This window comes from Hipposideros armiger, unplaced genomic scaffold (genome assembly GCF_001890085.2).
Source record: "Hipposideros armiger isolate ML-2016 unplaced genomic scaffold, ASM189008v1 scaffold_922, whole genome shotgun sequence".
In the NCBI taxonomy this organism is placed as follows: domain Eukaryota; kingdom Metazoa; phylum Chordata; class Mammalia; order Chiroptera; family Hipposideridae; genus Hipposideros; species Hipposideros armiger.
This window is the reverse complement of record NW_017732272.1, coordinates 444,115-467,351: the sequence shown is the minus strand read 5'-3', so window position 1 is coordinate 467,351 and position 23,237 is coordinate 444,115. Positions and strand designations below refer to the sequence as shown.

At 41.8% G+C, this 23,237-nt stretch overlaps 2 protein-coding genes across 4 annotated transcripts; both read right to left on the bottom strand.

Annotated features, from left to right (window-relative positions):
• Nucleotides 1-1,103: 1,103 nt before the first annotated feature.
• GABARAPL1 (GABA type A receptor associated protein like 1) lies at nt 1,104-8,826 on the bottom strand. 3 transcript variants are annotated; one of them, XM_019630566.1, is made up of 4 exons: nt 8,466-8,826; nt 4,290-4,368; nt 3,141-3,259; nt 1,104-2,340 (listed from the first exon to the last, which is right to left on the bottom strand). In XM_019630566.1, the coding sequence occupies exons 1-4, from the start codon at nt 8,553-8,555 to the stop codon at nt 2,275-2,277; spliced, it is 354 nt and encodes a 117-aa protein (XP_019486111.1). In that variant the 5' UTR covers nt 8,556-8,826; the 3' UTR covers nt 1,104-2,274. The 3 variants fall into 3 exon arrangements, with proteins under 3 accessions (XP_019486111.1, XP_019486109.1, XP_019486110.1); XM_019630564.1 differs by lacking the exon at nt 8,466-8,826 and adding an exon at nt 7,682-8,371; XM_019630565.1 differs by lacking the exons at nt 1,104-2,340; nt 3,141-3,259; nt 4,290-4,368; nt 8,466-8,826 and adding exons at nt 5,167-6,494; nt 7,682-8,436.
• A 2,494-nt stretch (nt 8,827-11,320) lies between these two features.
• TMEM52B (transmembrane protein 52B) lies at nt 11,321-22,881 on the bottom strand. Its single transcript, XM_019630537.1, has 5 exons — nt 22,237-22,881; nt 20,447-20,490; nt 18,685-18,723; nt 17,966-18,132; nt 11,321-17,007 (listed from the first exon to the last, which is right to left on the bottom strand). Exons 1-5 carry the CDS (start codon nt 22,288-22,290, stop codon nt 16,763-16,765), a joined length of 549 nt encoding a protein of 182 aa, XP_019486082.1. The 5' UTR covers nt 22,291-22,881; the 3' UTR covers nt 11,321-16,762.
• Between the last annotated feature and the right edge of the window lie 356 nt (nt 22,882-23,237).

Below are 23,237 nucleotides of genomic sequence, written 5' to 3'. Positions count from 1 at the left end.
TGGGCTACCGTGTGTGGCCAGCAGCCGCAGTGAGCGGCCGTCCAGAAGCCGGCGACTGATCTGCCTCGCCCAGGAAGAGCGCAATGATGGTGCCAAATTGGGCCAGTAAAGCAACATCCTCCACAACTAGACTGAAGAACAAAAGGACAGCAACTTGTCTGTTCCCCTTCCCCCAATTCCCCAATAAAAATCTTTAAAAAAAATTCCTAGAGCTTTCCTTAATTTTCTTCATGGGGTGCTTGCTGGGCTTGGGCTTTCACCTTCCCTCAGTCCTGACTGGACGTTCTCCGTCAGTGCACCAGGCGTAGTTTCGTGGTGGGTGGAATCCTGCCACGGATCTTTTATAACCATCCACTTCCTTTCCTGCAACTCTGATATATTTCATAAAACTCTACAAAGGTAGACACCACTTGGGGATATAGGTATAAGAGAGTTAGAGTTGGGTTTTAAAATTCCTCAAAGGACTTCCTACTAATCTGTTTTTTGTCTCATAGCCTGCTCCCTGACTGCCTGCCCGCATATTGGTCCCCCAGTGAATGAAGGAGAGTTGTGGTCAGAAGACACCAAGCTTGTCCTGACCCCACCGTACTCAGGTGCCTTTGCTGCTTTAACCTATTGACCAAGAAGTGAATAAGGTCTACTTGGAACTTACTGCAAAACCAGGTATACAGAGCAATGCCTCTCCAAACTTCAGCGTGCAGAATGAGGAGGTTAAAAATACAGATGCCTATGCTGAGATTCTGAGTGGGCTAAATCCCACTAAGGCCTAGACATCTGCATTTTTAATAAGCACTTCACGATTCCACCCTCTATATTCTGATGTAGGTGGCCTACCACCTTCAGCTTTGAAAATACACATAAAGCAATGACAAAGCATTCATCTGCAGGGGAGAAAAGCACGCACATACCACCAACACACCAGACACATCGCTCCACGTCGACCTTCACCTCTGGACATGAAGTCCTGGTCAGTAAACGGGAATACGTCTGACCATCAGTGAGCAATCATTGCTAACAGCCACACTCAAAATTTCAGCTCAGAGACTCCACGTGCCATGTATTCTAATACACATTAAATAAAGGCAACATTTCTGAACTCACAGTGAGATTTACGGTATGCAATTATTTTATTTCCTTGGCCTGACAGCATAATCTTCATTATACAAGAACCTGCAGCTGACAAAATTGACACACAGATTTCCCCCACAGGAAGGACCGTTTTCATTAGCAGAGATGAACTGAAATGTCATGTCTGAGTGCAATTCCTGTTCCCCACCCCCCACCCGTATAACCCCTAAAGTGAAAACAATCAGAATCAACGGAATCCCCATGAATTACTACAAGTCACCCACTCAAACTTTTCTAACTAGCAGCTGCAGTAAATAAAAAACCCGAGGAGGGAAGCAGCTGGCCATCGCTGAGCGTTTCTGTGCGTGTGAGGCTGAGGGGACAGCAGGGAGGGAGGCATCCCTTTAACCTGTGACTGGAAATGGTTGCGGCTCCTTCAAGTCCAAGGTAGGTGTGGGACAAGGGGCGAGAGCGAGCAGGTGAGACAGAGATGTTCACTACTTCATCGATTCCAGTTACTGCTATCGAAACTACCTTCATAACCACCATGTCCTTCACGCCTGGCCCCTTCTCCGATAGTAAGGGAGCTCCGGCTACACTTCTGTCTGATGTCTATCACCAGCACTGGGACGGTGCTGCAATGTTTGTGTGAGATGACGACTGGGACGGGGGAGGAGGTATGGAGACAGGCGAGAGCGGGCGCCACGCTTTAATTAGTGTCTCTTTTGGTCCCCAGGAGTGGTCCACCACCAGTAGTCCTACAACATTCCCATCCCCTTCCCCTACCTGTCTTGTGCAAATGTCAAAAACTGAATCCTTGCCCAAAGGGAAGGGAGAGCAGGCAGTTGGTGCTGGTCCACAATCATCTCTGGCCCCAACTCGCCCACCTCCTGACTCTTCTATGGAAAAAATTCACACAAAAATTAATTCACAGCAATGCCGTGAAATTAGATCATCTCCATTCCTCTAGCAAAGCAAATCCAACAGCTCTGTCCTGACATGCTTTCTCCCTGGGCTGAGGAAGCAGCAAAAAATAATGGTTGAGCAGGTGAAAATATGATGACGGTGTGTGCGTTGCAGTGTTTCCAGATGTCTTCACCTTCTGTTTCCTCTGTGGCGGGAGCCCCCCCTCTTTCCCCGAGTCCCCCACACACCCCTCCCCCTCCCCCCGAGTCCAGGTGCTCCCATCGGGTGGGCTTCCACCACTCACTTCCCATAGACACTCTCATCACTGTAGGCCACATACAGAAAATAGTCCTCCTCATGGTTGTCCTAGGGGAAGAGACAGGAGGAGAGTTTAGAAAACATAATCATGCTTATTATCTCCAGGACCCTGAGGCTCACAGAACCTTATAAAGTAGGCACTGAACGTATCATTAGACCCCATTAAAAGGAGAAACAAAGAGTAAGCAGAAGTGGTTGGAATTTGAGTTCACAAACACAACACCTTCATGGTGAACACCATACACATGGGTATCAGGGATACAAACATGACTAGGGCATGCCCATTCTAGCTCACTCTAACCAGGGGGACACGGGTGTAACAAAACATATATACTGAAAGGGAATATGTGCTGTGGAATAAAAGTTAGAAGTGTTAGAGAAGTTTATTTGATTCACTGACGGGGCACAAGCAGAAGAGACAGCATCTTGTATGAACTCCTCTAAGGAATAGTAGGTGACATAGCATGATATCACATAAATTATTCTGTCCAGCTGAGTTGATGTGTTAGTACCAATCAACTTAAAGATTTTGTCTTAATTTTAAATTCCAGTTTCTTTGGAATTTCTGCAATCAGAAGCCATTTCCTGCTGTTTCAATAGAGATCCAATATTAAGACACTAGCAAAGCAGGGCTGGGAAAGAGAATTCAAAGGGACTGAATCTAGTAGCTGCTCCATCTCTAAAGGACAAGTGGTATCTAATCTCCCAGAGCCTCACACTGCCGTGTGTAAGAGGATCCTGATAGACAACACCTCCTGCCCCACTTCCCAGGTGTGTTATCAAAATGCACTGGGACAAAGGCTGGACAAGAGCAGACTTCACGGTATTGTTGTGACCAGGACCATTACCTCATACAGCTGGCCCATGGTAGCGCTAGTGGGAGGAATAGTGTTGTTGACAAAGAAGAATAAGGCGTCCTCAGGTCTCAGGTGGATCCTCTTCCGAATTAAGAAGTAGAACTGGCCAACTGGATGAAGGAGGAAAGGTTTTAGAAAAGGGTAAGATCGCCCCAAAATCTGCTGCACCTGCTCCCGTTCAAGCACCACCTTTACGCACCACCTGAACAGAGCCCAATGCTGTCCTACAGCTGTAGAAATAAAACTCCAAGAAGCCTCATAGTCTCTGACATGCCCCCGAGGAGTTTCTTAGAAAATAGGAATTTCCCCTCCTTTACTCAATTTCAGACCTAATGTTAGCATATCCACTCAAAGCCTGAGGACAACGTTGAGGGAACAGCATGTATACTTGTACTTCCAAACAGAAATATTCCTATCATTGTCTAAATCTGACCTGAAACACACTTCCAGGCCCACTCCCACCCTAAGACAAACTAGTGGTGGGAAGAGGTCTTCCGGACTCCAGAATTCTTAGCACCATCACTCATCCCAATGTTGGGGCAATGAGTGGGGTTCAATGCTTTCCCTTTTACTGGGCACTCTGAAAAAGTTCTGGAAAGCGGGTATTCAAATCTAATAACTCTGGAGCAAACATATCTACAAAATTTTTCCAGTGTCTCCTGGATGCACTGGTTATTCCATTAAGGACCAAAGTGAAGAACGAATCTATCCTTTGAGATTCCAAACATTATCTACAAAACAGTAAGAAAGAAACGTAGCTTGAGGAGACAAAAGTATTCAGCTGAGAATCTCGAAAATGTGATCCTTCCAAGAAACCAGTCCGGTTTTCCTTTTGGAATAAACTGGTTTCACAATAACAAAGCTGAATTTTAAATGGTTTAAATGATGAGTATCTGATCTTCTCTTTCCATGTTTTGCACTTTGCTGTGTCTAAATCCAACAAGGCACTCGGATGGGAAACACGTAAGGGGAAACTGGTGATGGGGAAAAATGGTGTCACCATTTTTGAATCACCCAACTCGCTGGAGAATCCCACTTTCTTCAACCCTGCTGCCTCTCAGTCTCACAATCTCACACATGCAGGAAGGACTGGGAATGCTTTGCCATGGGAGCAAGGGTCAGGGGAAGGGAGAGCGTTACCAGTGAGGTCAGAGGGCACTAGGTACTTCCTCTTGTCCAGATCAGGCACCCTGGCCTTAGGAGCCTTCTCCACGATCACCTGGGAGGAGAGGCAGAGAGTGGGAATGAAAACTACAGAATCCAGACTCGTCTTTTGTCCTTCCTCACCCTACAGCTGCCCTAGCTGAAGTGAGTTTGTCTAGGCCCAGTGTAACATTTCTATTTCTTACTCTCCTTTACCCCTTACAAAATCTATGGGGAAATGGGTTTTCTTAGTAAGGTTGTAGTCTTATTAATGTAGTAACAAGAGGATGGATAGAGCATGTGATGAAAAATAAGAGAACCTTGATTTTAAGTAATTCCAAGTTACAGCTAAGGTATACTATAGGATATATGCTTTCTTCTCTGCAATTATAGCATTAAGAAGGTTGTTCACGTTTCCTCAGATGGTCCGGAGCACCTATTAGTTTTATTCTTTCTTATAAATAGCATTTATTAAAGCTATAGATAATATGGTTTAATTTTACTGTCAAAATTTGCAAGAATGACTGCAAAAAAATACATTCAAGACAGTATTTTATTTAGTGAAAAAAGTCAGTAGTAAAACAGCTCTTATAGCATGATATTTTGTAATATGATGTCAATGCAATAATCCATTTATCAATATTGATTATCTGTTAGGATTTCAAGGGATTTTCAATGTCTACATTAAATATTTCTACAATACTTCTAGTTTTAAATATATATATTTCTGTAATGAAAAGGATGAAGCTATGCAAAAATTAAAGACTTTTTACACATGTAAATTTATAAGAGATTTATAAATATTTAAAATTTTTAATATTAAATAATATATTTAAATTTAAACTATATATTAAATATATTTAGTATTTTTGGATTTGTTACATAAGTTATATAGTACACATTTAACTTAAATTATACATTTTTAGAACATATTTGTAAAATCATGAGTTTTATATTTTTAGTTTAGAAAGTATCATCATCGTAGATGATGCGAAGTATAGAAAAGTTAAAGACACAGAAATAAACAGCGGACAAATATCCTTAGTAGCTGTGTAACCTTCAAGAGGACACTTGACCTCTCTGAGCTTCAGCATTCCAATGAGTAAAAAGATAACTTTCCAACACGTTTTACAAAGTCATGGCACTAAAACCATGAACTTGAGTAATCCATAAAACTGTATGTGAAAATGCTCTTAAATTATACAGAACTATCTAAATATAAGGATTGGCTTAGAGGGAAAGGTTTGAAACTTTTAAATATAAGGGGACAAGTTAAAAGAGTGAAAAATTTATTTTGTGTTTACAGAGAAAAAGAATCCTATACCAGAAGACCAGAGGAACCATGATCACACTTAAAATTAAAAACTGGAGTAGTGATATGAGAATCAAAAATTCAAAAGAAGAAGTAGAAGAGCTTCAGGAAGAGACCAGGAGAAGGCCCGACAGTGAGGATGACCAGGAGGAAGCAGGTTATGAAACCAAAGGGAAGCCGGAGACCCAGCACTGTGTCTAGCAGGAGCTGAGACCTGGCAGTTCCGGCTCCAGTCAAGAGTTGGGAAACCATAAGAAGAGAGCAGAAAGAGAGCACATAAAGCCAACTGCAAAGAAAACATCCACGGGGGAGGAGGGATTTGGAGGGGAACAGGAAGGGGAGGGGTAGTCATTTAGGCCCTGGTTTACCAGAAACTACTTTGGTTTTCAGGAATCCCAACTAGACTCACAGTGGGCCCTGGGCTAGCTGCTTTACCAGTCTGGTTCTCCGTTTTTCTGTGAAACGAAACTTGGCTAATGATTCTTAGGGCTGTTCATGAATTTAAAAAAAAAAAAAAATAGACAATCTGTTCCTAGCAGTTTCCTGCTATGTTGCAGATTTTCAATACATTGTAGCTATTAAGATCATTGCAACAGGCATGAAACCCTCCTCTCTCAAGGCACAAGCACACCTATTGAGGCATGGCAGCTCTAGAGATAATGTTGGGGTTAAGCTTGAGTTATGTGAACAGTCACAATTGCTTTACCACCAATGGTCCAGCTGAAAGGGGCTTTGAAAATCATTTACTCTAACCCTCTTTTTTGTAAACAGGACACTTTAGCACAGCGAGATTAAGGATTCTACCTGGAACTGGAATCAAACCTCAGAACTCAAGAGCGCAGAGCTCTTCTTCTGCGTCACAACTGGGAAGAAGGCCAGAGGCTGCGTACCTAAGGAGCAGGTGGAAGGCTTATCACTGGTTAAAACGTAACTGGAGGGATCATGAGATCTGACTGATGGTCCTAATAGTTTACAAATTATACAGTTTCGTTAAACATTTAACACCAAACTGTGAGCAGGAAAAGAAGTGTGGGGGTGAGGTGATTAGCTGAACTATTCTGGATGAATGCATGTAAATGATTGAAATGGGGAAGGGTTTGGTTTTAAGGAAACCGATGGGAATTTTAACTAGATTTAGGAACAGGTACATTTCAGAGTTTGTAACTTACACAAAGCTGCTGGAACAGAGCCTCATACTACTTTGTGAACTCTTAAGGGAAGCAAGAGTTTATTTCTCTATTTCCAGTGACTAACAGTGTGAGGTACACAGTGCACACTTAATTCTGTCTAAAAGAACTGCATCAGAAATTGAGAAATATTATAGCCTACGGGCTACAATCCGGAGTCTGCCACAGACCAGCCATGTGAAACCTTTAAGAAGTTACTTCATTTCTCTGTGTTTCTGGGCCTTCATCTGTAGAATGGGGATTATAATGGTGTGAGGGTTAAGTGAATGATTATAGACACAGCCCTCAGGATACACCCAGGTGCACGGTAAGCTATCAATAAAAGTCACTTGTCACTTTTAAATGTTATTATAATAGAGTAGAACGTCACCAGAATTGGGAGTAACTTTTATAGCAGTCATTCAAGGTCCAGGGACCAGGAAAGTAATGAGTGAAGGATCTTTTCTTTGTGCAATTCCCAGGGAATGAATGGAACCAGCCCTCAAGTCTCCATTTCCTTATAGGAATAGGACTGCCAAGGGGTTTAATGGCTGGCCTAAGGCCCAGGTTGCTTCTGGTACCTGTGAGACTGTGACAGATTAAGGATTGGAGAGGAGGCCCAAAGAGTGCCTGCGGGTCAAGAAAGCACATCAGATCATTCGCAATTCCTTTAGCTGTACAATATTTGTAACATTTATCTTAATGGTCTTAATGGTCCCTGCCTGCAGATACAGAGTACAATCTTAAAGTCTCTGCTCCTCCATTTCCAAAATTCAACGACTGTTGCTCCCTCTACCACACTTAGAAGTCTTTTCTGCCTTCCAATTCGGCTGCGCAGCCTACATGAGAGGACAACCAGGCGAGTGGCGGGGGAGGGGTGATGGGAAAAACGCCCGGATGCAGAAAGATACCTTAATATTTCTTCTCGGTTCCTCCACACTGCCTACACGAGATCCAATTACATAACCCGGGGTTCCAAACGGAGAGGGAAAAAGGCCTCCGTCCTTCTTGATTGTGCCCAGGTACAATCTGATCAGGCACGAGGTACCGGAGGCAGGCCGGCTGCCCCCACATACGCCGCCGGTGCCAAGAAGGATGAGGCAACCCGGCTGTTGCGCAGAGAACGTGACCTTGTTTTCTGGGCCAGTGCCGTCTCGTGGCACCCACTCCCCCCCCCACCCCAACTCCCAATCCTCACAGGATACAAGGACCCACTTGGCTTCCCACCCTTTCCCTCCCAAAGCCAAGGCTACGAGGGCCAACGTCCACTTGATTAAGGGAGAACCGGGAATCGATGGGCGCAAACCGCTGCATCCGTTATCCCCAGAAAAACGTCCCTGCGGTCTCAAAAAGGCAGCATGTGTGCGGTCCCGACCTAAGCCTGCCCGCACGGAAGAGCCACGGCTCGAGCACATCCCAGCCTCAGCAGCCTCTGAATGCTGCTGAGTCATTCAAACGCAGGCTCCGCTCGGAGGCAGCGGCCGGCTCGGCCGACGGGCGCGGGCCCCGGGGCTACGGGCTTTACAAGGTCCGCAGTCAGGACGCCCAGCCCACCGGCTCGCCTCGCAGCGAAGGCCGTTCAGGGCTGAGCAGTTTTAGGGACCAGCGTCATTTCTGTGCCTTAGGGCGGCCATCGCGACTCCCCCGCCCCCCGGTTTCCCCTCCCCTCCCCCTTCCCACTCTCCTTCCACTCACAGGGACCCTATCGGGGTATTTCTTCCGGATCTTTTCTCCTTCCTTTTTCCGATACTCAAATGGATGGTCCTCCTTATACTGGAACTTCATGATGAACCGCAGGGTTTCTAAGATCCCCGGACGGGGCCTGCCTCCCTCGCTGATGATTGCGTCTCTCGGGGCTTGCTTCCCACCGCCAAATTTTAATCTGTCTCGGAATCGCTTCAGAGGTGGCAGCTCCCGTCGCAGCGCTGCTTGGTAGAGCTTTCGAAGGGATCTCGGGTGCCTCGTCCGCAGGTGGGGTATGGCCAGGTGAAGAATTCCCAGCGGCTTTTTCCCTAGAGCTGGGAACACAATAACAACACGGCGGCGCGTTGGTATTATGACGTCACGACGTCCCGCCCTTCGCCCCGCCCCCCGCGTTGTGGACCGCTCGGGGAGGGGGTGGACAGACTCTGTGGACGTCAACGTATTCTCTTTCTATCTAAACTTTCCCTGAACAGAGTTCATTGACAATGGGAACAGTTTTTAGTTCTTATTTTATTGATAATGTGACATTAAAGGTGGTTTGAAAGCAGAAAATTTTCTAAAGATGTCTTTTTCCCTCTCCCTCGCTGTTTCTTGGTTGGGCCCAAAAACAAACGCACAGGGAGAAAAATCCAGCTTTTTCCAGTTTGCTGGGATCTGTAGCCTGGGTCAAGGAAGGGTAAGGGTCCGGGGGTTTATTTGGCCAGTGCAAAAGTGTCCGGCGCTTGCATTTTGCCCTTTTCTCCTTCAATAGTGCCCTCCGGGTACCTCGGGAGCGAGGCTGGCTTCCTCTGACCGTGACCCTTCCTTCACCACGTTGGCGTCATTTTGTTTGGGTCCATGCAGCAATTGCAGTTTGTTCCTGGAGCAGGAACGTAAACAAAACGTGACTCAGGAATTTGAAAAGACCTATTAGGTAAAGGGCATCAGATGTAATCAAGGACCAGAGAAGTGGTGTCAAGTCTTCTAAGGGCTTCACGCCTGTTCAAATATAGAAATGATTCACTTTCTCCTGTTAACGCAGAGGTTGGGCCTGTCTTATGGAAAAGAAAATATCAAGTGATCTAAGTGATTAACTCAGTAGTTCTCAATGATTCTTTTTTCTTATGCAAAAATTCACCTGAAGGATAAATAGCTCTACTGGTTAAGTATCAACAATGTGAATAGAAAGTGCCACCTGAAAACGGGAAGTGGACACTGATTTGTGGGCCAGGTGCCAGTGTTATCTCCCTCTGGCCCTCCCCTTTCTCCACCAAGAATCAAAAGGACTCAGGCCTTTCCACCCACTGCCCCTGGCAGAGATTCCAGGAACCTATGGTGGGGGACAGAGGAAATTGTGAAAGATAAGGGTGAGGATCGGCTGGGTTGCCCAAAACAAGGGAGTTCTGAAAAGTATGTTAGAAAATGGCAGCCCCTATCACCTATCTTTTATCAAGGTCTCAGTGTCTGGGATTTAAAAACAAACCCACATAAAAGAAACTGAGTTTCATTATTGAAACAAGGAAAATGAATTACATAACCCTACCTCTTGATGTTAATTATTTTTCTCCATGGCACCTTTCAATTCTTTTTATGTGGGAAAATCCAGAAATTATCACATTATATGTTTATAATTTTTATTATTTTTAAATTGAAATTTTCAGCTCATTTTAGCTTTGATCCAAATATAGCTAAATCTCTCAAAGAAGTACCTTAACAACCAGTTGAGAAAAGGAATTATGATGGAGATTAATATTTTAAGACTGTTGTTCTATGATCACATCTACTGGAAACAATCATAGCTAGTTGAAAATACTGATTTTAACTTTTAAAAATACCTAAGAACGGTGGCAATTTATATATGAAAAATAGTTTGGAGATGAAATTTCAATCTTTCTGCCTCAAGGCTTTTCTAAATGCTAGCACTTTATGGTAGAATACCCAATCTGTCAACTTTCAAAGTTTGCTCTCTACCTGTATTCTCAGCATAATATTTAAAATACTACACAAAAGATAATATTCTCTTAGTTCGTATGTGAGAAATCCTAAGGAAAGATTCCAATTAGTCTTTTATAAGTCACCTGGCCTTCTCAAAGGTCAAGGCAGTGAGAGTCTGCTTGGTGGATCCCACTAGAAGAACTCTGCAGTATGAGTGTGAAAGGAGTAGTTTCTACAAAGCCATGTATACCTACCCCCTCTAAAAAAAAAAAAAAATTTAGAAGTAATGGACATGGTATTATCTAATGAACAATACATCATTATATGTCCTATGACAAAGATAAACACACAATGCTTTCAGAGCACATTGACGGATACAGAAGAAAATGGGATAAAAATTGATTCCGAGAAGGTGATGCCTGAATGAAGACCCAAATGTTTCACAGGAATTAGACAGAAAAAAAAAAATAAGAGAAAATGTTTTACAGGAAGAGCCTTTGATAATATCCAATGACCAGAAACAAGGGCAATATGTATAGGGAAAGAAGTAATTTAAGTAACTTAATATGCCTGTAACATAGAGTACAAAATATGAGGCTAGAGAAATAAGCCCCTTTTTTTTCTTTTTTTTTTTAAAGATTTTTATTGAGGGCTTGGGGGGATGGGAACAGACAAGTTGCTATCCTTTTGTTCTTCAGTCTAGTTATGGAGGACGTTGCTTCACTGGCCCAAATTGGCACCATCATTGCGCTCTTCCCGGGCGAGGCAGATCAGTTGCTGGCTTCTGGACGGCTGCTCACTGCGGCTGCTGGCCGCTCACGCTGGCTGCTGGCTACATATGGTAGCCCATGGCAACCCACTNCAGGTTGAGCTGTTGTTCAGCATCTTAGCTGTGGAGGGCAGTGTCACTGGCCCTCATATGTGGGATCCGAACCGAGGCCCTCTGGTGTCCCAAGCCAGCTCTTAACCATTGTGCTACTCGGCCGGCCCAATAAGCCCCTTTTTTGACGATGACATTTCAATGATGTACGATCAGGGGCTTACAGTAGTGACTGTTTTAGTTTCATGAAGTCCAAATTTTCAGCCTAAATGCACCAGTCCAAGATAAGAGAGATAAAGAAGATGACAGTCAGGGACTCAAGATATATAGACAGGGATAGAGATAAATCTAAAGATAGTGTTGGAGGGAGTTCTAATGGCATTTAAGTCCCTAGTTTCGTGTAGTCTGTGTGCTATTTGGTGACATATTACTTGTATTTATATCCTCAGTGCTTTGGATACAAAGTGAATACTCAAAAAAAGCGTAGTATGTCATAGTCCAGAAAGCGAAAGGAAGACTTCTGATTTAAGATGGTGGATTGAAAAAGATATATTTGCCTTTGTTGTCTCCTGAAACTCCACTAGGTTGAATTATGTCCCCCAAAGAAATGTCAAAGTCATAACCCCCAGTATCTGTAAATGTGACTTTAGAAATAGGGTCTTTGCAGATGATCAGAAGATGAGGCCATTAGGGTAGGCCTTAATCCGATATAACTGGTGTCCTTCTAAAAAGGGGAACATTTGGACAAAGAGACAGACATGCAAAAAGGAAAGAGGCTTTGATATACATGCTTTATGTATAGTATGTGTATATGCATTAACCCCCATAATCCGCACATAATAAAATGTATATGAGTATGTACTTATTTTATCATCATTTTACAACTTAAAAATGATTAAATCACTACACCATGATTGCACAAGGAGTAAGGAAAAAGCCCAAAAGCCTGGTTTCAGGCTCTTATTCGTTACTACTCTTTTTGCTGCCACCCATTATACTCATCTAATTAAAATTATGATATAACTATGTTTACAAGATAGGAGGCACAAGAAATATTCAGATCTGTCATGGTAGCAAAGGTAGGGATCATGGTAATGAAAAGGGGCTAAATTTTGTTTTTTCTATAATGGCAAGTCAATAGATGATGCTCCAAAACTGAAAATAAAAAAATCAAGAATAGCAATATATGTAAAGTATTTGTTGAAATGTAGATTTTACAAAATCAGATACAAAGTAGAGAGTATATGTACATTTACATGTATAGTGGGAAGGTGCTATTTTTCTTCGCCTTACAGAGCTCTTTGATTTTTTACTCTTTATGAATGCTTACATTTGATTAAAAGGAATAAAATCAAGTTTAAAGATAAGAGCAAACGGTTTTTCTGTTTGGTGTTTCAAGTCTGCAGAAGTTGAGTATAAAACCAACTCAGACATTCAGATCCCTGAAAGTTACATCACTTCTCTGCAATTCAGCCTCCAAAGCTGACAAAAGGAAACACATACTTTGGAGAATTAAACGGTGCACTGTAGGCATTCAAGTGGCTATGATTACTTACCATTTGTTTGGCTTTAGATGAACTTTTGTCCCTTTTGAATTGGCTGTGTATTCATCTACTTTAGTATTTACCGAGTGTGGATTTACAACCCTTTTGAGAGTTGGAAAGAGTAGTATTCAACTTTACTACCTATAGTAATTAGCATTAACATCATATACGAGAGCAGGTTCTATCTAGTGCAAAAGGGGAGTACAAGAGAGAGTCTGTGTAGGCAAGTTTGATATACAAACTGGTACTCAAGAAAGGTCTAGGGAGTTGGAACATTGATATCATTTGTCAATCAAGGATAGTAATAGCCAAAGGGCAACATAAACAATTAAAGCATGACTGCCATGAAGCTGAAATAAAGAGGTGTAAATTGAGACTGCCTTCTTTCATAACTTTGCCTATAACTAAGCTTTTATGAAAGAAATTGAAAAAGTACACGTATTCTCTGTGGAATAGTTCACTAGCCATAATGGTCTCCCTGTCTTCTACATGTCACTTCTTTTATTCATCCTCTAGAGACAGCCAAAGCATCATACAATTTACATGATCTCTTTCCCTCTTCAAAAACTTATAATGGTTTTCATAGACTATAGCATAAAGATCAAACTGCTTAAGCTCCTATGTAATGCCTTCCATAAAAAGATGCCAACCTATCTTTCTAGATTCATTCTTATTATATCACTCTTGAAATTTTTAACATTCTCCATGACTCACATTCTCATTATTTGTATCCTTGCTCATAGACAGAAAATGCTCTTATACTGTCTATTTGATGTTTAAAATTCTATCATCAGTCAGGTTTCAACTCAAACACTACCACTTTCATGCCACCCTTTCCAAACTCAAAGTTATAAGGAATTCTGAAGTGGAAAACAGTGTAAATCTGGCTTAACCAAGGTGAAGGTGTCAACAGAAGACCATTGACCAACATCACTCAGAGACAGCATGTAAAACGTTTTCCACAGTTGAACTCTCAGTGTATCTTGTTCAATCCATAAGTCACTGAAATTGTTTTCTGTCAGTTTGCTCAAGGGCAGACTTCCCATCATGGCCTCTTTATTGCTTTCCAGCCAATTTGCTTACCCAAGGAAAAGAAACCAAAATTCACTGCTCCCAGACTTTGCAATTTTCTCTTCTGTCTCTTAAATTGGTTACATAAATCCCATGTTTGCTTTATTTTCATATACCCATGTACAAGTAAACTCGTAATGTGTTCATCAGATCCTCTAATAAGGGTCTTCTAGGCCACAGTTACAAGGCCAACTCAAGTGTCCAAACCACAGACAAAACCAGTCATCATAGCCCAATCTCCTCTCAGACCCATCTTCCCCCAGAAAGGAAAGCCTGTATTGTCCAGTGGAAACTAATATATGCTGGTCTTTCAGGTCTCTCAGAGATTAGGAGCTTTGTGCTGTCAGAGTTATTTCCTGCTATTGATATTGACACTTCCTTTCAGATATCGTTATCAGACTAGACACAGCCCAGATTGTTTGCAGGAGTTTCGGTTTTGGCAAGTAAAAAGCGATGGAAAAGGTGGTTTTTTGCCCAGTGTAATCACCCCCCAGGCTACCCAAAGTAAGCTGTCCAGGACGGGTCGTCGTGCAGCTTCACTGCCAAGTTGCAGGTCTATACACAATGGGTCATTGGGGCTGAGAAAGAGGTGGTAAAGAATCACTACTGCTTAACATTAGAGAAAAAAATCTAGAGAACAATGGTGTAGAAATCCACTATCCTAACCATTTTGTTATTTATTTTTCAATTGGAGCACAGCTAAGAATTCTGTTGAAAAAAAAGAGAAGGAATAACGTCCATTTCATCACCATCCCCATGTTTATTTTCAGGCTCTCATCACTTTTAACCAAGATGTTTACAGTATGCTCCTAAATAGAATGAAGTCCTGCCTTCTTCACACTTCAGCCAAGACCTCAGACTTTCATCAGAGTATCTCTCTACAAAGTTGATCACATTGTGGCACACTCTCCTGCTAAAAACACATTAAGTAGCTTCTGATTGTCTTCAAGTTCAGTGTCTGAATTACTTATTACAAGGCTTAACAATGTGACTTTTTTCTTCTTCAGCTCTGTACTCTTTCTGCTTTTTACAATACATAATTCAAATTGAGTATAGAAGGAAGGAAGCCAAATGGATGCTAATAGCTCGTGACAAAATGGGAGACTGACCAGAGTGAACGCGTCACTTGGCTGAGGAGGGGGCAAAGGGACAGGGAGAGGTGCGGCAGAGAGATCTCTTTAGAATAAAACAGGATTTCTTCCAAGATCTTTTTATACCTTTTGCATTTTGACTTAAGATCCTGGTATCTTGAAGGAGTAATGAGCCAAGAATATTTCATAGAATGCATGATAATGAAGTGATTCATTTGGCAAAACAAGGCCACCTCAGGTGCTATTAACAACCCTTGCATTGCAACAATTTCCAGAGGCAGTTTGATAAATGACTCAGAATAAATGCAGATCACCAGCGGGTTATACTCAGAACATTTTCCCTGTGGCTGGGCTGAGTGAGGATGCCTCAAAGAATGGATTTAACGAGGTGCTGAACTCATCAGCCATTCCTGGACTGTGTCACGTCTCCCTGAGTACGGGAGCTCATTCTCTAATAAATGAGTTTTCTCTAATGCCCCTTACCTCTACATAGAACATATGAAGAGGAATCACATATCTTTAGCTGTTTACCTCAGTTAACAAATATTATTGATGAAATAAAGCTAGCTACTTCAAGTGTGACTTAGCAGTAACGGCAAAAGGACAAATCAGAACCATAACAGGCAGGTGAACATTAGGTGTTCATACCAAGAATAACAAGTACATGTGCATAATAGTTTACAAACTTTGTCATATATACTTAGCTCATTTTTTATCATCACAACAATCTTGTGAGGTGTCATTATCGCCTATCTTACAGATGAGAACACTGTGCTTTAAAGATTTCAGTGACTTATCTAAGGCCACTGCTGACTAGTTTTTCCCCAAATATTCTTTACTTCTTCAATTTTCCAATAGTAGTACATTTTGGAGGTACTATGTTAGGTGGACGGCTTAGCGTTACACAGCTGGATGGTGCCTTGGGAAGGATCTCACCCAGGCTTAGTTCACTTAATGCGGCCGGAACTGGAGAGGTGAGCGGATAGGCTCAAATAGGAGAATGCATTTTCTACCATGGCTCCACTAGGGGACAGTAAAGGCCACCACTAGAGACTAGTGTCTGTCATGGCTGACAACTTGATTTTAGGTGATCAAAGCAGGAAGGAGGAAAAAAAGCAAAGCAATGCTATTCTTTCAGAGTTAGAAAAGGGTGTGTGTGTGTGTGTGTGTGTGTGTGTGTGTGTGTGTGTGTGTGTGTTCACAGGGCAGAGGAACTGAAAAATGAATACAACTGTTACTGCACTCTATGTGATTTCTCACACCCCTGGAGGGAAGGACCAGAGTGAAAGAAAGCCCTTGATATTTGGCACTTCAGTGCTATACTGTGTCCTCCTAGCCCATACATGCAACCCCACCCCTGGTTCTGGATGTCCAGGTAGGCATTACATGGTGTCTAAGATTATCATCATCATTCAGTATAAAAGTGGGTGTTCTCTTTAGAGGAAGTGTGAATTTGGTGAATTATATTCATGGCTGCCTTTCTCCTCAAGTGTATTATTATCTATTAGCTGGCAGAGAAGAGCAACGTGCAGTATCACATGGGTAAAGGAACTCAAGAGCTGAAGGAATTTGCAGAAGCCTTTGATGCTCTCCTGGTTCAGTAGTAATCAGCATTGCTAGAGGTTAGATACAAATTTAGGCTATTGGATAAAGAATGAGAGCTCTCTATTAGAGCATTCCATATCAGAAAATACATGCTGCTGGAAATGAGTTGGAACCCATCTTTTCCACCGAACGATGTTTAGATGTCATCCTAAATCTTCTGAAAGTTAGACAAAATTGTTCCATTTGTCTGTCTTCACCGACTCTGGGGATACCCTCACCCCACTTATAAAACCAGGGTTCCCATCAGTTTGAAGAGTGTTCTACTTGAGGAGCCTCTTTCCCCAGTGGAGGCAGCTGCTTTTCTTCTGGAACTGGGGGTAGGTCAGGTGCTTTCTGCCCACATCTTGCTACGGTGAAGCGACTCATGTGAAGAGCTTCCTCATACCCGGGGAGGGTGTCGGACGGGGAGGGCAGCTGACCCAGGGAGCCGTGGGAGTGGGCCACTGCCAGGATTCTCCGAGCCGCAGGGCCAAACACTGACTGCAGGGCTGGTGAGGGAAGAAGGAACTGGCTCAAGTAAAGGTGGCATCCTCAGAAATCAGACTTACAACACACTAAATTTCCTTTTACTTTCAACAAGTGCCCAAACACATTGCCAGCTCTCTGCCACAAATGTTACGAAAATCCTGTGGAGCTTGTTTAGAAACCAACTTCATTTTCTTCTCTGGTATCCTCAAATAATCTAAATTGTGTTCCCGTATCTCACAGCCCTGTCCTTCCCCCTTCATAGATTTAGGAACCCTCTACACGAACCCACTGACTCCTTAGAAATATTTATTTCTGCCTTGTTCATCTTTTCTCAAAAATGAGAGTGAGAACAGAGAGGCAGGGAAGATGAAAAAAAACAACACACTATATTGTTCTCTTCGTGAAATAAATACCGCAGTGTGTTGCCACCTGCTGTTCTGCCTGGTCATTACTCTCCAATTTTAGGAAAGAATATAAAGAGAACAGAAGGAAATAAGGTGTCTCATGACGGACCATCAAGGGTATGTTGGGGCTAATATTTAGTGTATCAAGACTTGGAGAATAAAGAACTGAAAGTACACACAACACGTTTCTCTAAAGATATAAAAGAGTATAGATAGAAAATGTCGATTTTTTACAAAATGCAAAACATTCTTGAAAACGGAATATGCTCAGGGTTTAAAATAATTTTATCAAAATAACTATTTGTGATCTGGGTAATTCTTCCAGCAAATCATTTCCAGTGTTGTCTCCAACATTTCATTTCTTCCTTCACTCTATCATCAGTCAGACCAATATTTGAAACTGCAGTATTTGTGACAGCCCGGGTCATCGCCCTATCCGGCTTCTGGAAATTAAAACTACCCGGAGCTCTGGAATCTTTAATATTATTCAGTCAACGTTTTTATACCGTTGTACCATCCTAACAGTTTGTTGAAGCCTTGGTTCACCTCCCACGCCTAATGCCAGTGTACTCACAAGTGATCGTGCTTTGGAGAGTGCTGTCATGATCAAAAGCGATGACTGTCACTTCACAGGGGGGCCGGTCCTCGTCTTCCCCGTTTTGCTGGCGGCTCAGGCAGCAGCGGAAGCACACAGAAGTCAAGCCACACAGTAGAAGCAAAGCGCCAATCACCACCAGCAACCTGCAAGGAGCCCGGGGACAGTGAGAGCTCTGGGGTCTGCTTTGTTGCCCAGCTTCGGCATAATCAGTCTTCAATGTCTGCATTTTGATTATTGTGTGAATATTTTATAGACTATTATAAGACTTTAACCCCAAGGCTTTCACTTCACATATCTACTTCCTTATTTTGTCAGCAAGAGTAGTCAGTTTATTAGAACAATTGGTAAGAGATTTAATGTGGTTTGGAGGGGCTGTTTTTTACTGTACTGAAGTAATCCCCTCGATGTGGATATTTCCAAAGCTGAACCTGAGAAAGTAGCCAATAATCTATTCATGTTGGTCGAAGAGGTGGTATTGAAATAGGAAATCCTGGCATATTGTCACATAGAGAAGTGATGGTGTAAATAAACTTTACTCCATGAGACACTAGGTAAGTAGACTGGCTGTTTCATACATTTTTTTCCTCTACTGTCAAATATTTAAAAACTGAAAATACTAAAAAATAAATAAGTGAAACCTGAGAAAAATGAAGTCCGTTTTAAATGTCTTTCTGGGTATTAAAGCTGAAACTTACCATATATACCAGAGATGTACCCAATCTGTGGTCAGGCAACTATGAAGAAAGAATAAAAATGTTTGCAATAAAAATATAGTCAGTATCTATTATGATTTCAGAATCAGAATGAGTTACAATAAGATGATACCTTGTTTTAATAAAAGCATCACAGGTTATATTAACTTCAATGTAACCAGCTGAATTTATTGTGAAACGGGATGCCTTGATTAGTGTTATATACTATAGATGGCATTGTGTAAATCATAAGACAGACTAAAGTAGTGATCATGAAATAGTGTTAATAGAAAATGTAACCATGACCATTGTAAACAGTTATGGTGACAATTACCAAGAAAGAACTACCAATGCAAATTTACAAAGAGTGAGTTTAAAAATGGATGTGAAAGTTAAGGTTTGTATATATTTGAGGTCAATAAAATATAACTATAAAAAAAATTTTGTTATAAGCATGAAAGCAATACAATGAAGTTTGTAATTTCTGTTTTGCAAGTTGTTGCAAAAAAGGCCGCCATAAAACTGTAAAAACTCCCACCATAAAAAGGGTCCTAAATTTTCACATCTGGAATCAAAACTGATATACATATCTGCTGAGGCCACACAAAAAGAGGGGGAAAAATGCAGAAACCATCTTTATCATAATGAAAGCTAATGAAATATTCTGAATTAACTAGGGAAATTATAAATTTTCTCTATAGGGATAAAAAAAATATGGATCACGTGGGAGAAGGAGTGTGGGCTGAGCTTGGGAGTGGCAAGGGGAGGAAAAAGAGAATATTTGTGTATCTTTGAAGATGAGCAAATTTAATAATACTTCCTGATCTGTTGATCTAGTCAAACTCACTCCTGTATTCTTTCTTTCTTTGAACAGTTGTAGAATATACAGCTTGCTTTTTCACTGAGCAGTGTCTCCTCTAGGATTTCTCACATCCCTCATTTTTTTCAAAGCCCCTTCTAGTTCAACAGCATTATGATCCTGATTTTATTCAAAAGGACATTTCCGTGGTGGTAGGTGTCTAAAACCTCAGAGAACGTGTGACAAGGAACCAAGGCCATCACCATTTCCCCTGGGTGTAACATACTTGGCTATTGGGAAACCCGGGAAACCCTTCTCGTGGCTAAATATGTGTTTTCCTTAAGCCTGAGCAAGTCTTTCATTCAAACCGTCCCTTCTTTTTTTTTTTTTTTTTTTTACTAGTTTACCTCCAAGTGGCATGAATCTCTTCCCTTTTTATCTTTATGTCCACTGTGTCTACATAAGACCTAATTGTGGCAGGTTTAGATTAAGGGAAAATTACGTCAAAGTGATAGCTAAATGAAGTCTGCAATAAATATTATCATGTCCTAAAAAATACAGAAAATGCTTTTCAAAATGAAGTAGTGATTCACCCTTGGAAAGCACCCAAATATATCTGCTTGTGGCTAAGATATTTACTGAATCCAGTCTGTCTTGATGAGTCACTGAGAAACATGTGTAAGAAAGTCTGCTGCAAATCTCTATGATTGCACAAATTGAGATTAAATCTGCTGCTTTGATAGGAAGATTGGCTTTGGAAAAAATGCTGTCAGCAGTGTTATTTTGAGTTCTTAGAATGACACAAATGTGTGTCTTTATTTCTGTGAGACAAGTGGATTGAGTTGATGCCCATTTAAGTAGAAATAAAGGAAGTCACAGATATCTGATGACATCTTGCCCCTGTTTTGTGTATTGATGTTTTTGTCTGTCTCGCCTTCCTCCCCATTTGGATTCTCAGATACTTACTGTTCAGGACTGACACAGTTCTCCTCACATCTTGCCCAAGGAAGCTGTAGGAAGGGAAAGAGTCTGAGACAGGGAAATTGTCTCATCTGCTCAGCTCAGCTGTCTATCTATCATCCCTCATGACTGTGCTCAGTTAGATCAATTAGTGAGAGCAGGGTAGGTATCAGGACAAGGTCATAAGGTTAGCCATGGTTAGGACTGTGATTTCATCTCTCCCATGCCTATTCAGCACTACCTTTGAAGTGGGGAACTTGGAACAACAAATGTCTAATCTGGTCTCTCTCTCTCTCTCTCTCTCTCTCTCTCTCTCTCTCTCTCTCTCTCTCTCTGTTTCTCTCCCTCCTACCTTCTTTCCTCCTTTTTTTTTTTTCTTTTTTGGTGATGGGTGGCCATCACTGCTTTTGTAAATGACAGGAAACATATCAACTTTTTTGTCCTTGAAATTCCCTGATCTGTCCCTCAGGATATTGTTATTGCCTTCTTAGTTCTTTCCCAGTGCAAACCTCACTGTTCTTTTTCACTCCCTCAGCACATCAACAACTCACCAAACAAGGGAAGAAGGGCAGTGGGGGGACTTATTTATTGAATAGCTACTATATACCAGTCAGACTGTTAAGAACTTTTAATATGTCATATCATTTCATCAAAATAACCATGTAAATGGGTATATTTAACTTTATTTTAAATGACTAAGGAGCTAAGGCATAGGCGTTTAAGTAGCACGACCAACTGCACACATCTATTGATTTGGCCATAATTCAAATCAAACTCAATCATATATATGTGTTGAATGAATTAATAGAATCAAGGACAAATCTGCTCTAACGCCCCCCGTGACAATTCCTATCAATTCTCTTCAAATAAACCTTCTAGTAAATAAACCTTCCACTCCTTCTTCTATCTTATATTATAGTTGACTTTCTCCTTCAAAAACCTCTCTAGGTGAACTAAAGGCTAGAATCACCTAAAGTACTCAGCAGATAAAATACCTCTTTCAGGACCATTGCAAAAAGAGGAAAAAAGAGAAAAGAAGGGATGGGAAGGCCAAGGAAAGAAGAGGAAGTAAAAAGAAAATACAAGAAAAAGAAATGGGTTTTCAGACATTAATTTAACTGGTACATAGGAAGTGAAACAGCCCACACCCTGCTAGGAGATGTGCAGGAACCTGACGAGCCAGTTTCTTCATTTGCTCTTCTTCTTATAGATTTCATATCTGTGCAAACTTCCCCTTGACAGTTGGCCAGAATCCCTCAGTCCATGACCCCTTTTCCAGCTAATGGGTTAGTTACTCAGGGGCTTCTGATTTTTAGTGGGGAGATATAAACTATCCAAAGTATTTTAAAAGAATTTTCCCTCTTTTGACTTATTTCTGATCTGGAGGCACCTGTAAACTTCAAGAATAGTATCAGGGCTGATGTCAGAAACTCCCTTTAGGGGAATGACATAGCTAGGTTTGATCGTTTACTTGGGAATTTGAAGGATGGGTGATAAGACGCTAAAAGATAGAAACACACATAAGTGGCTCTTCTTAATTGCCATAACCATTCTACTTGTATCTATGATTGCCCTAATTTCTGTCCCCCTTTTCACTGATGTTGTCATTTGTCCCTCCTGCACTATGTAACCCCATCATACTAAGAAAACGTTCTAGTTATTCATTTCCCACTACCCCCTTGGTTCTATAGCTGTCTTTCCCGTCCTTCATTTCCCCCCCCCCAGGTTCTTCTGAGAGTTGATTTATCGGAGAAACAAACAAACAAAAGCTTTATCCCTGCGTTTCCGCAACTCACCCGCATGAAGCACACCAGGACAGAAGCCATCACAGCAGGGGTTCGTATTCCCATTGGACTGAATTCCTGCTTCTCCAGGATCACACACTGCAGGGGTCTGTTACCTCCTTTCCGCGCTCTGTGCCATGTCTGACTTCTTGACCTAGAAGACTTAAGGAGAGAAACTTCTCTCAGCAATAAATGTGTTTTTCCTTTTTTTCTCTTTCTCTCTTTTTACTCCCCTGGGCTTTTATTTTCTGTGGTCTTTCCCTTCCCTTTCATCCTGGCTTTTTTCTCTATTCCTATTTTAGGGTCTCCACATTTGCTTCCCTTTGTCTTCTTTTCTTGCCTTCTACTATCAATCCTTTTTATATGTCTTTAACTTTCTCCCACTGCCCCCAAAAGGAAGACGTTTAAGGAGGACACATCCGTCCACTGAATTAGGTATTTTTCTAGACAATGGTGAGAAACTTGACTTTGAAGAGGATCAAAGGCAGATTGCTGGTGACCCAATAAGTCCTCTTCTCCATCAGAAAAGGAGTAATGCTCTTGGTTCTTCACCACAGCACTCCAGGGCGACTGTTGAAGGTTGAAAGTCACCCTGCCAATTTCCATTCACTCCCCCTCCATGTGATTAGCCCTCCTTGCTCTTCGAAACCCTCCCCTTCACTATGTTGATAATCAACTCTTGGTTCTGGGTCATTAATTGCGAACCATTGCAGTGGGGCTGAGAGGTTGCCAAAGGAACTGGAAAGCCATCCCATCTTCGGAGAAAGCAAGTTTGAAAATGAGAATTTCTGGGTCCTGTCCACGAAACCCCCCTCCACCTTGACTTAAATTCGCATGAAACAGATAAGTCAGACAGATATTTTTTTTAAAACTGGGTTCCAAGATATCTCTCTCTCTCTCTCTCTCTCTCTCTCTCTCTCTCTCTCTCCCCTCTCTCCCTCTATCCCTCCCTTCCTCCTTCCCTCCCTCCCTCTCTCATTCTCTCTCTCAAATAAAATCTAAGGTAAGTGTAA